The sequence below is a fragment of the Rhodnius prolixus genome, unplaced genomic scaffold (assembly GCF_049639745.1).
Source record: "Rhodnius prolixus isolate KJV_2025 unplaced genomic scaffold, Rpr scaffold_9, whole genome shotgun sequence".
Taxonomy (NCBI): domain Eukaryota; kingdom Metazoa; phylum Arthropoda; class Insecta; order Hemiptera; family Reduviidae; genus Rhodnius; species Rhodnius prolixus.
In genome coordinates, this window is record NW_027411604.1 from 23375660 (window position 1) to 23390794 (window position 15135).

At 33.5% G+C, this 15135-nt stretch overlaps 1 protein-coding gene across 4 annotated transcripts in view; it reads left to right on the top strand.

Moving 5' to 3' along the window:
* The window catches only part of LOC141454484 (uncharacterized), a 31926-nt gene that overhangs the window by 1284 nt on the left and 15507 nt on the right, over positions 1-15135 (top strand). For all 4 annotated transcript variants that reach the window (XM_074128744.1, XM_074128741.1, XM_074128742.1 and 1 more), the window contains exon 2: positions 11632-11966. In XM_074128744.1, the coding sequence (XP_073984845.1) occupies positions 11644-11966 (323 nt within the window). In that variant the 5' untranslated portion in view covers positions 11632-11643. The remainder of the gene's footprint in view (positions 1-11631; positions 11967-15135) is intronic.

Sequence of the window (15135 nt, forward strand, 5' to 3'; positions counted from 1 at the left end):
TTTAATTACGTGTATTAATTTGTGCTTTTTTGAAATGGGATCACTGTCATGCCCGAATTCTAGCTTGCTGTGGGGCCAAAACCTGTGTTCAAGGCTATATGACGCTTCTTAATTTCGTCGTCTTTTTGCTATGATTATTACTAATGGGGTATGGAGTCCCTTTTAGTTCAAAGATGAGCCCAATATGGTTCAACCAAGCTTTCACTCGACTGTCATGAATGTCCTACAAAAGAAGTCTTCCGGCCTGCTTGTACATTCTAAGTATATCTTTTAGATACCCAAAATCCTTTTAGCATTGATTCTAGAACATCTAAAAAGCAATAGATGGATAGATTTTAATTTAAAATCTTTATTTTCAAAAATATGCACAATAATTACCATACATAAATTAATCATTTTTTTAACATGGATAATCCGTCTGCCAGGAGCTGTTGCTAACAATAGTTATTTATTTAACAAGTGTGGAAAGTAGTACTTTTCCTCACGCGAGGCAGGGTTTGCACGCACGAGCGAGCGAAGCGATGCGAGTGCAAGTGCAAATTGCCGAGTGTGAGGAAAATACTTTACACTAGAGTTAAATATTATATTTTTTCTGCAACCATTTATTAACTAATAAAATTAAAAATTTCATTTTTACAGTCTACAAAAAGTAATTTATTTATTATAAACATTTATTGTTATATTACAATTATTTACATTACTTACGTATTTACATTACTTATTACATTTTCTGCTGTTTCTTTTATTGATGGAGGAGTGTTTTCTAAACAGGCATCACTAGAATCCATTTTAAATTTCTATAAGGTAACACTATAACCTTTTTAACTGTTATAATTAAAAATATCTAATTATTTATTAAAGTATTATTTTTATTTCTATATTCCTTTCAATTTTTATTTTATTTTTTAATATTCGTTTTTTAATTATTTAAATAAAATAAATTTAAATAAGCTTATTAGAGTTTTACAGAAAATATTTATGTTAATAACAAAACTTCTTATATCAAGGAAGCACAATCAAGTTTTTCCACTCACTTGTGCGGAAAGTGACACTAATGGGAATTTCCCCCCACTAGTGTGGGAAGTTGGGCATTACACAGCTGATTTTAATTGAGTAATGAGAACTTCCCAACATGGTTGCAGAAAAATAAAATTACTTCTCTGAGATTAATTAGCAAATAAAGTGATAGTTTGAGACAAAAGTAAATTAATAAAAATAAATGGACCTACCGTGCTAAGTAAAAACCAAAATCAACTTTTAAAGAACAAAAATGCAATGAAAAAACTGTTAAGGAAAAAACTGAACAGAAATACCTAAATTTAAATGGGTAATAGTTGCAATTGCTTACTAAACAGTTTCTATAATTAACCGCCATTTTAGCAAATAGCCCCAATGTTTGCCAATCTTTTCCCTTTAAAATTTCAGTTAATTCTTCTTGTGTCAGGTTAGTCTTATTGAAGGCAGATTTTCTAAATTCATTCAACAGCGGGCAGGTTGCTGTGAAATGGAACGTATCTTCATTCTAGTTTAAATCACACAGAGAGCACCGATATTCTTTATTTATCATAATATGGCTTATAATTCAAATTCAGTAGATCGCCTTGAATTTCTAAACAGCAATATTTGTGATAACTTTTACCCAAATATTAATACCATTACTGAAATGATCAATAAAAACATCTAAATTTGGGAAAAAAAATTTGATAGTTATAAATAATCCTTTCGAATTTTCAAATGATAACTTACCGCATATCATACCCCTGAAACAGTATAAACAGTATTTATCATGAATCTGAATTTTTAAATACTAGGTACGATACTTTAAATTATCTTTTATTCTGTCTGCCCACAGGAGGAAATGATTCTTTAGGGATGTTGGTAAACCTGCGACTTCCTAGCTAACTTTTTTAACAGGGCTTAAATTGACATTCATCAACACTCATAAAATAGACCTGCTGAGGTCTACAGTGGGTAACTGATGGAGTTTAAGTTCTATTAGGCAAACAACGTTTTATTATAGCACATGATAATGATACTTATCCGAGCTTACTATCTCTGGACTCACGGGAGCCACAATAGTACTTTTAGAACGCAGTAGATTTAGTCTTACAGCTCCGATCTCAATCCAAAATCTAACCTGTTCTTGTCGTAATCGCGGTTATGGTAAACAGTAAATATTGATTTTAAAAAAACAAAATAACCTGGAATTCATAATAATCAACTATTTACTGCAAATCGTAATTTATTATTCATATTATTATGAATTATTATTTACAGAATTTATATTACTTAATCCACATTATCTGAACTAAAACCTTATCGATGGTAAAGCAGTAAATAGACTGACAAGACAATTTAAATGATTGGTTTTGTCCGTAATAATTTTAAAAAAACAACAACTTTGACTGATCTTTAAACGGGCACTTGATACGTCACGTTTAAAGCTCAATGGTGCCTTTTTTGAGAGAAAACTGAAATGAAAAACTTTTAGAGAATTTAAATGTACGAACTTACGAAAAAACAAAAAAAAAAATTAATAATACAGATGCTTACATTTCACTGAACTGTAAAAAAAATTCTATTCTTCTTCAAAACTTCAACTAAAAATGGTACACCTAGTAATGTGCAGAAGGTTAAGGCAGCAAAACCGAGAAAAATACTTAAGGGAACACCCGAATGATTTATTTTTGATTAGAGTACAACCTAATTAAAAATTTTAAATTTTCAGTTTATTAGGGTGGTTTTTTCCCTTGATTTTCCATTTAAAACACTCACCCTCAACACACGCACATTTTAGAAAACTAAATTCTAAAAACCAGTTTTCGTGTTTTGAATGCCTTGAAAACAAATTTTTCCGGTGGCATGTCAATTTAGAAATTAGCAGCAAAACTAGTTCTTTTCACAGCGTTAGTAAGTGTATATAGTTTTTGAAAGAAATGTAAGCGAATATCCATCCTATCAGTGTTCAACCTAGAAATATCAGAATGAAACTGTAAACCACTTCAAAATACTTTCTGTTCGTGAGCAAGTAAAGAAATCCAAAATAAACCTACCCAAAAATACCCTGACTCGAATACGAGGGTCGTTTGAAAAGTCCGTGCAAAGTCAGAGAGATAGCACCACTGGCGCGTATCGAGGTTATGTTTAGTTAGTAGCATCTCTTGGAAGAACACACACCAAGTTTCAGCCAGATCGGTCTATTTCTTTGTGTTTGGCATTCGTTTGAATCGAGGAAGTCGAGTGATTTTCAAAAAATGGACGAAAAAGAATTTCGTGTGTTGATTAAACGCTACTTTATGAAAGGCAAAACGCCTCAGGAGACTAAAGAGAAGCTTGATAAACATTATGGTGACTCTGCACCTTCGATTAGAACAGTTTATAAGTGGTTTCAAAATTTTCGGAGTGGCCATATGGGCACAAGTGACGCTGAACGTTCTGGACGCCCAGTTGAGGTTACTACTCCAGAAATCATTGATAAAATCCATGATATGGTGATGGATGACAGAAGAGTGAAGGTGCGTGAGATTGCTAGTGCTGTGGGCATCTCGAATGAACGGGTACATAATATTTTGCATCAACATTTGGACATGACAAAACTATCCGCAAGATGGGTGGCGCGATTGCTCACGCTTGACCAAAAACGAAATCGTGTGAAGTGTTGCAAGGACGGTTTGCAGCTGTTCCAGAAGAATCCGCAGGACTTTAAGCGTCGTTTCGTCACTGTGGATGAAACATGGATACATCACTACACTCCTGAGACCAAGGGGGAATCTGCGCCAAAAAAAAGGCGAAGACCGTTCCTCCGGCCGGAAAGATTATGGCGACTCTCTTTTGGGATTCGCAAGAAATAATCCTCATCAACATCGACATGAAAAGGGTAAAACTATTACAGGTGCATATTATTCATCGTTATTGGACCGTTTGAAAACCGAGCTGCAAGAAAAACGCCCACGATTGGCCCACAAAAAAGTCCTTTTCCATCACGACAACGCACCAGCTCACACCTTAGCAGTTGTGGTCGCAAAATTAATGGAAATAGGGTTCCAACTCGTTTCACATCCCCCCTATTCTCCAGACAAGGCTCCCTCGGGCTACTATTTGTTCCCCAATATGAAGAAATGGCTGGCGGGAAAAAGATTTTATTCAAACGAGGAGGTGATTGCAGAAACGAATGGCTATTTTTCAGACTTGGACAAATCCTATTATTCGGAAGGGATCAACAAACTAGAGCAGCGTTGGACGAAGTGTATAAGCCTAAAAGGAGACTATGTTGAAAAATAAAAAAGGTTTACCCCAAAAAATTAAGTAGTTTTTATTTTTGCACGGACTTTTCAAACGACCCTCGTATACCTCAAAATATGCAGAAGTATGCAATTTTAATTTATCTCTATGTGAATAAAGTATTCGAGTATTTCCTGTTTTTTTTTTTTATTTTTAAATATATATACGTATATAATGATTACGTGAGCTATGTTAAGAAAAAATGTCTGAATTTATTAGTTCGAGTTGAACAAAAGAAAAAAAAAAGAAAATCAAAGAAGAAGAAGCACAAGTGGTTTTTAGTGACATTCTGATAAAAACAGTAGAAATGTTGCTTCGATCTTGCACTTTTAAAATAATTAAATCATTTAATTAACTGAGATGTTTTACTAAAATTACAAAAAAAACAGCAATTTTAATACCTAAAATGACATCTGGGGAACAATAGCAAAAAGATTGCGTGATATAATTGAACTTGTTTACAAAACTTTTTTTAATATATAGTTGGTTTGATAAGATTTTTATTGATCTACGACCATATTTAATTTTTATTCTTAGTATTCTTTAATTAATAAATTGATAGCTCACTTAGAAAAATAAAAATGAAATATACGTCAAACTGTGAAGGGGAAAAAAAGTATTGAAGTTTATTTTCGAAAACTCAACAGCTTTTAATAAATTAATTTCTCGTAGGTTAAAAATAGTAAGATTATAACAGTAAGATTTTGGATTGTCAGTTATTTTTTGAAATTTTCTTCTTTTTTTACGGCACTTCAGTGAAGTTGCGTTCAACAGTTGGTACGACTGCTGTGGCAGTTCCTAACTTATTAAAATAATCGATAGGTAAATTAAAGAAATTCCACAAATTCTTTAAAGTTATAAACTTGTTCTACAAAAAGAAAAGAACAAAATTATCCAAAGTTTGGTGTCCACTTTTTACTGTTTTATGTTTTGTGAACTCTCATTCTAACCGATCGCTTAATTTTTTTCCCCCTCGAATTTTGAGATATATCCGTAATTACCTTGCTTCCAATAGTGAAGAAAAGAATAATTTAGGAGAAAAATATCACCAATTTAATTTAGTTTTATGTAAAATTTTATGGGAATTCAAAAAGGGTTAGTAGATGGTAGAGTTTCTACTTGAATTGTTGTTCAAATAATTAATTTGAATTTAACTTCATAATATTGGACAAAATTTCTTGTGTGAGGGATTATTCTCCGTGTTTTTCTCTGTTCTGAGGGCAAATAAGCAACAAAAATTTTAAACCAGCTACATAGTTCAGTAAGAAAATTACTTTTTACTAATAATGAGAATTATTATTAGATTATTTTTTGAATTTTTTATAGAATATCATAATACAGGGTGTTCATTTTAAGACGGCTCAAATGCATTTCATGCTTAAACGGTTGATCTGAGCAAAAAATGGTAGAGGAAAAATTTGTTGCCCGTCGCCTCTAGTTTCGGAATATGTTCAAAGGACCCTCCTCTTGCTCGCAAGCCAGGTTAGCCAGGAGGTTACCAACTGCTCTCTGTATCTGAGGAGGCACCTTTAAAGGCACAGTACATGCTACACAAGTTGAAAAAAAAATGCATTATTTGATAAATTAAGGAATAAGTTTGATTCTTTACATGAAAGATCACTTAAATATGTGGCAGGAGGTTTCCAATTTTTTTTGGTAATTAAACGCAACTCTCCCAAAATTACCAAATAATTATTAAACCTTCTTGTTTGTAACAGATGTAAAATTAATTTTTATCCATTTTGTGTATGCTTGAGAACATCTAAAGCTCTTAACATTTGATTTTTCTTAGAAAAATCACTTGGAAAACGACTTATTTCCCGATATTAAGAAAAACACTAGCTTTACTGCCTTGGCAATATTTTTAGTAGAAAGGGGATGAAAAAATACATAAAAATGACCTATCGCGTGCTCTTCTTTCTCTTTGATAACAAGTTAAAACATTAAGATTTTGAAATGGCCTAGCACCTTTAATTATGAAGATTTCGAATTGCGGTTTCCGGTTTCTTTCATAACTTTTTATACTCTTTAAAACTGTGTTTATGAAAATGAGGGTCAACTGCAAACCCTCACTTTTGGTCGCGCGTCAGCCGCGTTTGCGGGCAGGAATCAAAAATCAAGTCACATATTCTGAAACTAAAGGTGACGGGCTTCAAATCTTTCCTCTACCATTTTTTTTCTCCGATAAACCGTTTAAGCATGAAATGCATTTGAGCCGTCTTAAAATGAACACCCTGTATATTTGAGGATGCTTTCATATCGTTGAATTAATAAATCACGAAAAGTACGAGTACACAATTCATGAAAAGCTCGTATATCGTTAGGAAATGACTTTTATCCCCACATTAACAAAAATCAAAGTTCACAGCGTTTTTTTTTGTGTGTATTTTTTTGGATATTGTGAATTCCAGAGAATTGCATTAGCACCAATTTCATCCCCAAAAATGCATTATTTTGTGCGGTGTAAGTTCCTATTGATGGACCACATTGAAGCCATATTAATATATAAAGAATGCTTTAAAATATCATAATCATAATTTTTTTTTTGCGTTTATTTTTGCTACAATCAGCGCGTTGGCGCTATAAGTAACAGTGATAACAGTGAACAGTAGAAGTAAATGAGTGGAGAAGTTACCCAGTGGTAACACTCCAAAATAGGCTATTAGTCGCTCTCTTCACTTGAGAGGAGATCACGAGGCCACTGTCTCTTAAGGCGTCTTGTCGGGTTGTCAGGAAGAGTTCTAGAAGAAAGATTTTGAGCTAGAGGATTTATATGAGATTGCAGGTTGTAGAGGAGTTTCCTGTATCTTGTTTTAGCAACTTGTGTGACAAAAGGAATGTTTAGGTCAGTGTGTATAGTCAGGTTGGAGACATAAAAAGGAGCGTTTGCAATAGTTCGAAGAATTTTAGATTGTAGAGATTGAATCCTTTGAAGATTGGAGCGTTTGGTTGAACCCCACAGCTCTATTCCATACGCCCAGATGGGTTTTAAAATAGATGTATAAATTAGTCTTTTGTTGTCCAGAGAGAGTTTTGATCTGTCGTCTAGGAGTGTTTTAAGTAGTCGATAGCGTGTGTTCAGTTCTGTTCTTTTAAGTCTAGTGTGGGGGTATAATCATAATTAATTAAAAATATCGTAACTTGTATTAACTTTTTAAAATCCTTCAATATTTCAGTAGTCATTCCATAGTAAGTGTACAATCTACTTTAAACAGATAGAAGTTTTTCTTCTATCTTACTAACTGATAGAAGTTTAAGTTCGGTGAACTTATTTTTCACTACAGAATAAAATTTAACCAAATTTCCTTGTAAATAGAAAACTGAGTGGGTATGCTGGATAAATAGACATGTTGTGACGTGCGAATGGCACTGTGTCTTAAAGGGCGAGTCCTTAGCCACGTCACCATACTTGTTTACATTGGCGAGGTCTTTTGTCATCAGATCTATTAGTCATCGAATCTGACCTGAAATTCGTAACAATAGTGAGACTTCCTTTTCAAACAATTGTATCCGTAATATATTAACAACCAATTTTTTTGGTAAACAAGTAAAAACAGGAAAATAAGAATGCAATGAACCATCCAACAAACATGTTTTTCACAGTTTTATTATATTTGATTGGTGCAAAAACAATTTGGATTCCACCAAAAGAAAATAAAAACCATTTAATACAAATTTTGATGTTTACGGTTCGTTTATTTTTTGCAATTAGTAATGAATAGTTTATTTAAAATGATTAATAGTAGCGATGATGTGAGGCACTCGAATACATCCACTTCTGATCAAGTTAATCAATATTAATCCTTCTTGTAAGATAAATTTAGTTTTTTGATTAATCTATTTACCTATCTATCATATTTTATATGATATAACTGAGTAAATTTCGTATTGCCACAATAATAACTTCGAATAAGGTTACCTTTATTATCCCTAACTAACCAGTATTTATTTTCTTATATGAGGGTCGTTTGAAAAGTCCGTGCAAAAATAAAAACTACTTAATTTTTTGGGGTAAACCTTTTTTATTTTTCAACATAGTCTCCTTTTAGGCTTATACACTTCGTCCAACGCTGCTCTAGTTTGTTGATCCCTTCCGAATAATAGAATTTGTCCAAGTCTGAAAAATAGCCATTCGTTTCCGCAATCACCTCCTCGATGGAATAAAATCTTTTTCCCCTCCAGCCATTTCTTCATATTGGGGAACAAATAGTAGTCCGAGGGAGCCAAGTCTGGAGAATAGGGGGGATGTGAAACGAGTTGGAACCCTATTTCCATTAATTTTGCGACCACAACTGCTGAGGTGTGAGCTGGTGCGTTGTCGTGATGGAAAAGGACTTTTTTGTGGGGCCAATCGTGGGCGTTTTTCTTGCAGCTCGGTTTTCAAACGGTCCAATAACGATGAATAATATGCACCTGTAATAGTTTTACGCTTTTCCAGATAGTCGATGAGGATTATTCCTTGCGAATCCCAAAAGACAGTCACCATAATCTTTCCGGCCGAAGGAACGGTCTTCGCCTTTTTTGGCGCAGATTTCCCCTTTGTCTCAGGAGTGTAGTGATGTATCCATGTTTCATCCACAGTGACGAAACGACGCTTAAAGTCCTGCGGATTCTTCTGGAACAGCTGCAAACCGTCCTTGCAACACTTTACACGATTTCGTTTTTGGTCAAGCGTGAGCAATCGCGGCACCCATCTTGCGGATAGCTTTGTCATGTCCAAATGTTGATGCAAAATATTATGTACCCGTTCATTCGAGATGCCCACAGCACTAGCAATCTCACGCACCTTCACTCTTCTGTCATCCATCACCATATCATGGATTTTATCAATGATTTCTGGTGTAGTAACCTCAACAGGGCGTCCAGAACGTTCAGCGTCACTTGTGCCCATATGGCCACTCCGAAAATTTTGAAACCACTTATAAACTGTTCTAATCGAAGGTGCAGAGTCACCATAATGTTTATCAAGCTTCTCTTTAGTCTCCTCAGGCGTTTTGCCTTTCATAAAGTAGTGTTTAATCAACACACGAAATTCTTTTTCGTCCATTTTTTGAAAATCACTCGACTTTCTCGATTCAAACGAATGCCAAACACAAAGAAATAGACCGATCTGGCTGAAACTTGGTGTGTGTCCTTCCAAGAGATGCTACTAACTAAACATAACCTCGATACGCGCCAGTAGTGCTATCTCTCTGACTTTGCACGGACTTTTCAAACGACCCTCGTACGTATCTCAATCCCAAGGGGAAATACGAGTAGCATAACAAAGGACAAGTGAATCCAACTTGGAAATTTGTCATTTATATTTGTTTTATCTTATAGTTTGAAGGAAAAATATTTTATTTTTGATAAAATTTGGGAAATTACGGTTTCAAAGAATGTAATTTGTTTATAGGTTTTGCGAAATGCAAAGCTAAAAGTTCCCTGATGATCTGATGATGTTCAATTGAAGAGCTTGGTGCAAAAAGGAGTTATCTACAGTTTTTTTAAAATTTTTAGTAGGGACAAAAAACTAAATATGCTTTAAGATGTATTCCTTATGTTGTGTCTGCTGTAATAGATTAGTTAATATATTGTGATGATGTCATTTGGGGCTCTCAATTTGAACTTTCTAGGGCATTTTTTAAGCTTGCTATAAGCAAAAGTTATTTTGCAGCTAACTCTTTTTTTTTTTTTGCACCAAAATCATAATTTTCAGTAAAACTTGAGAGTACATATTAAGTACTTTAGTCCAACAGATTTTTTGTTTTTGAGCTTTTAAGTGGCATTTTGGGTTTTGTCAAAGCGAATATTAGATATATTATCATGCCTGTCAAAAAGAAAAATAATAATATCTACCAAGGGAAGGGATTAGCTATGCGGTTAGCATACTGGACTCCCACGCGGAGGTCCCGGGTTCGAATCCAGCAGCTGACCCTTAGATTTTCTCTTCCTAGGAGCTTCTTACAGACAACACTGTCCGGTGATGGACAGTGTTGTCTGTAACGAGAGAACACTGTCCGGAGGCCGGCAGTGCACTGGAAAAAGCTCCGGGCGCTAATAACCTCAGCTGTTGATGCGCAAAAAAAAAAAAAAAAAATAATAATAATAATAATATCTACCAAATATAAACATTAAATAAACCTAATATAAAAATTTTTGTTTCATTGATTGCGTCATCTTTTCTGTTTGGAGCAAAAGAAAGTTATCTGCAGTAGAAAACTCATTTTTGCTCGCAAATCTAACCTAGGTTAGAGAATAAGTAATAATAAACGAGTCTGCTGCATAAGACTCGTTTATGCACCAAAAGATGTAGAATTGAACATACAATAGGGGGCGCCACTAAACACATTTTCTGAAAAAAAAAAATGTAGATAACTCCTTTTTGCATCAAGCTCTTCAATTCTTGTTGCAAGTAATTTTCAATATATTATGAAAAGTTTTTTAACATTTATTTTCCTTCACCTATTGAAGGAGTATCATAATCATTGATTTTTTTCTATTTTCGTTAATTGAATACATCAATAATCGTTTTAAAGCCTCGGAGAACCAAAAAACGTTTTGTTTTTTTTTTTCAAATCGTTCTGTGTGATTTATTGGAAGAATATATTCAAATATATTCACCTTAAACCTCCCAAAAAGTAAAAGAAAGTTCAAATTTGAGATTTTGGTTTTGATGCAAACTAGAAAGCAATTATTTTTAATTTATTTTTTGCGAATATTTAAAATCATAGGCCGGCCATGTTTTTACCAGTTCTTCAACAACTTCTTGTATTTATAATTTTATTCTGTAAACTAACAACTAAGTGTTTGGAAGATGACTAAAACTATTTGAAAATTAAGTTTCCAATAATTTTTTCTTTTATATTCCTTAAAAAAAGCTTTTCCAATACAAGAATTCTTTAAATTCGTGAATAAAATTCACAAAATGGCGCTCCATTGACAAGGGTTAAATTTAAGAGGGTGTGGTATAGTAGCGTAAAGGGGATAATGATTGGTTGCTCATAAAAGGGATCAGCCATATTTGTTTATGTTATATTTTAGGGGTGGTTTTTATCTTTTTTGTTTTTCAATTAGAAGTAAGGGATTGTTTAGGTGCTTAAAAAGGGGAACAGAACAATAGGTAGTTTTTATTTGGAAATCGAAGAGGGGCGGACTTGAAGCGTGTCTGGGAGGGCAAAGTAGGGGAAGAGTTTGGTTCATATTGAGTCACTTTAGACCTGCCTAGTAAATAGTAGTGTTACAAACTAGACTTCCACTCTTCGGTGACAGTGTTCCGGTCTCGTACACAGTCATTTCTTTAACCAATATATTTTAATAATGACTACAGACATTTTAAAACCGATGCTAGCTCATCATTTTTTTGTACAGGACTTACTAGATATGGAAGAGGAACAGCAACGAGCAAGTAGTGTCGGCTCACAACACGATACATCGCAACACACTAATCAACAATCACTTCAACAAAATGGTAATAATAGCCATCAACAAGCTCTTCAACAGAATGGTAACAGCCATCAACAATCTGTCCAACAGCAGCAGCAGCAGCAGCAGCAGCAACAACAACAGCAAAGTGAACAAGAAAATGGTGGTACAGTGATTAGAAATCAAGGAGTTCGAACGATAACTACAGCCGGTACGATAACCACGAGTCCGGAAAACCATGAACCAACACCATCGCCACCGGATCAGGCCTACATTGAGCAGTTAGTATACACAAATTTTTTTTTTAGATATTTTGTGATAATTTAACATTAAGTTTGTGTCGTGTTTTTGAAGTTTAACCGTAAAAAAAAAGAAGAAATAAATGTTTTACTTACAAAATCTTATGGGTTTGAGTAAATAGAAAAAAAGGGCCCAACTCGATCATTGAAAAGTCAAAAGGGTTCATCAATTGAAGTAATTGATTTCAAAAATTATGCAGGTTCAGTTTAAAATTATCGTTTTCAATCGCTGAAACTACAAAAATCTAACCAGTATAATGCACTCATGGTCAGTCAATCTCTTTCAAATTTGATATTTATTTCGTCTTTATTAATACTTGATAGTTGTCAAATTCATGCATTTCATTGAAATGGTACTGTACAGGAAAGCCTTAATAACTTCTATATCCCAGAAGTACTTCAAAAAATCATATTTACCCCTGAAGATATTAAAAATAAAATGCTACAGTAAAACTCATTGTAGTAATCATTTTACAGCAAAATTCAAAAAACAGGGGAAACAAATTTATTTACTTCCTGTCCGCTGTTCCGATAGTGGTACAAATACCAAACTTGAGTTTACCGCGTTATTTTTGGTTTTAGATTAATGTTGACCATTTACTCCACATAACAGACCAACAGATCAAATTTTAAAGAGACTATTCAAAGAAATTCAAAATTATTAATCTTACGGTGTAAACACAAAATTGGAAATTTAACGTGATCACAGTACATTTCCTATTCAAGTATAGTTAGTGAAAGTAAAAATAGCGCTATCACTATTATCTGAAACATTCTTCACAGGAAGTTAGTGAACCTCAGGCTTCATTCAAAAGTGCTTATTACAAACTCCTTACAAAAACTATAATCTTTAAAAGTGCTGATAAGTTATTCAAATATTTCTTTTTATGAAGATGGCATTAACGAGTACCATTCGAGTACCGAAAAAATGAAGAAATTTAAAATTGTTCAGTATAATCTCATCTTTGGGTTAACAGCTTCTCTTTTTTTAGATTCAGAATTTTTGGAATTTGAGTCTCTATAACTTGTTTGATTTCTATGTGGTTTCTATGAAAGCCGGTTTAAATTGTTTAAACTGGTACTAAATTCTTCTGAATACAGATAAAATTGCTAGCAAATTTGGTTAGATTGGTAGTGGTAAATAATATAGCTGATTTTACCTATTTTTGTGACCGTTTTTTTGGTATTTTTTTAACCAAAATCAGACGTAGTTAAATCACTTTGATTAGAGAATAGACCAAACTCTATTACCAAAATGTTTTGTACCTTTCTACGTTCTGTGCGTGGGTATTTAAGGGTTTCTTTGTTTGGCAGAGTTTGACAAAGTGGAAAACACAAATACGATCAATTAAACTCAAAATGTGACAGACATTTTGTGAGAAAGAACACAATAACAGATAAATAAAAAATCGCTAAAACTGTTTCGGCTAAGTAGGTATCCACTGATAATAATCGAAGATATTTAAAATCGTCTGTCCAGAAATGTCAATTTCAATTGACTATACACGAGTATTCTCAAAGAGGTTACGTACTTCAACTAACTCTACCCTTGTAATCGCAAAAGTGTTTGAGAATGGCTCATGTTTTTAGTATTAAAACTGTCCGGTAGGACAGTTGTATAAGGGTTGATCGTCAAAAAGTGCACGAAAAAGCGTAACGTTGAAAAGCACCCAACTTTGACAATTTTTTTCTATTTTTCTTTAAAAGATAAAATTCCCAAATTTTCTTTAAAATATAGGGCAAATCCTCCTTTATAACTCTATTTTTTTTGCAATAACATAGATGAAATAGATTTTGACAAAAAAGTTGCCAAAAATGAGCAAAAACGGCATTTTCAGAAATTGTTGTTCTTGTTCTTCTTGCCCTTTTTTGTAAACTGCGTAGCGCCTAAACGCATAAACCGATTTTCATGAATGAGATGTCATTCGATTCAGAATTTTATGTAGATGTGCCTTTTGGGGGTCTCGACGCTGTATATCAAATGGGGGAGCAGTTAGCCCCATTTATATAAGGCCCTCTTTAAAATTATTATTACTAATTACTCTGTAAATCTTGTCCCGATTTTGATAAAATTGGTAGGATGAAAGGGTTAGGACTCCTCTATGTATCATTAAAGCGACGATCTGCTCTTACAACTATTAAGGGGAAGTACAGCAATCGTTTCAAATTATCGACGCGTGAACCGATTCTCATGAATGAAATGTCATTCGAATCGAAATTTTGTTACAGATTTGCACTTTAAAAGTCTCGACGCTGTGCCACTTAAGAAGGGGAGTTTGGCCCACGCAATAGGATACCCGCAATGTTGTTAAAAGCCCTGTAAACTTAGCTAGACCTTCGTGAAGAAGGATTTTTTACTGCCCTAGTTTTCCAAAAATCTTTTAAATCTTGCTCCAAAGAAATGTTAATGCGAAGAAAAATTCATTTCAGAATGAGCTGAGCTTGGTTTAAGATCTGAACTGTCATTTCAGTGCAATAGGTTTACCTATCTTCATAAAATTCAGGGCTACCACATTTGTAATTGTTATGGAGAATTTGTAGCAAAGAACTTTGAAAAAAAAAAGCGATAAGAAAATGCCACATAATTCAAATATTCTTTAATAATTAAATGTAATGCATTTTTACCTATCGAATAAATGTAGTGAAATATATTCGTTCGTTGATCTTGGTGAAATTACTTGCCAAACAAATTTTAAAGAAGCCCCTAATGAAGCATTACCCAACTTTCACTTCTCCAAATTCTTCAACTTATAAAAAGGACATTTTTTAACTAAATTCGATCCTAATTTTACTATTACTTACTTTTCGTAACTCCTCCTTTAGTAAAAATCCTGCAGTGGAAGCGCCAAACAATAGTCACTTCTTGGTTTTTATAATTTTTAAGTAATGGTTTTAAGATTTCCTTTATACTTGTAATTACATGTATTCCTATAATGTGTATTCCCAAAAAATTTCATTAAAGGTAATAAAATAAGCGGTTGATTTCTTGCATGATGAGTTTATTAACAGATATTTTGCCAAAGCCATCGTCCATTTTTTTTATTCTTACTGCGATATATCTAGTACATGTTTTGAATCGTAGACTGAAGATGGTCTCTGAGAAGTTCGAAAAGTTTCTAATATAAGGAACAAAAAAGCGTTCTCAGACTAC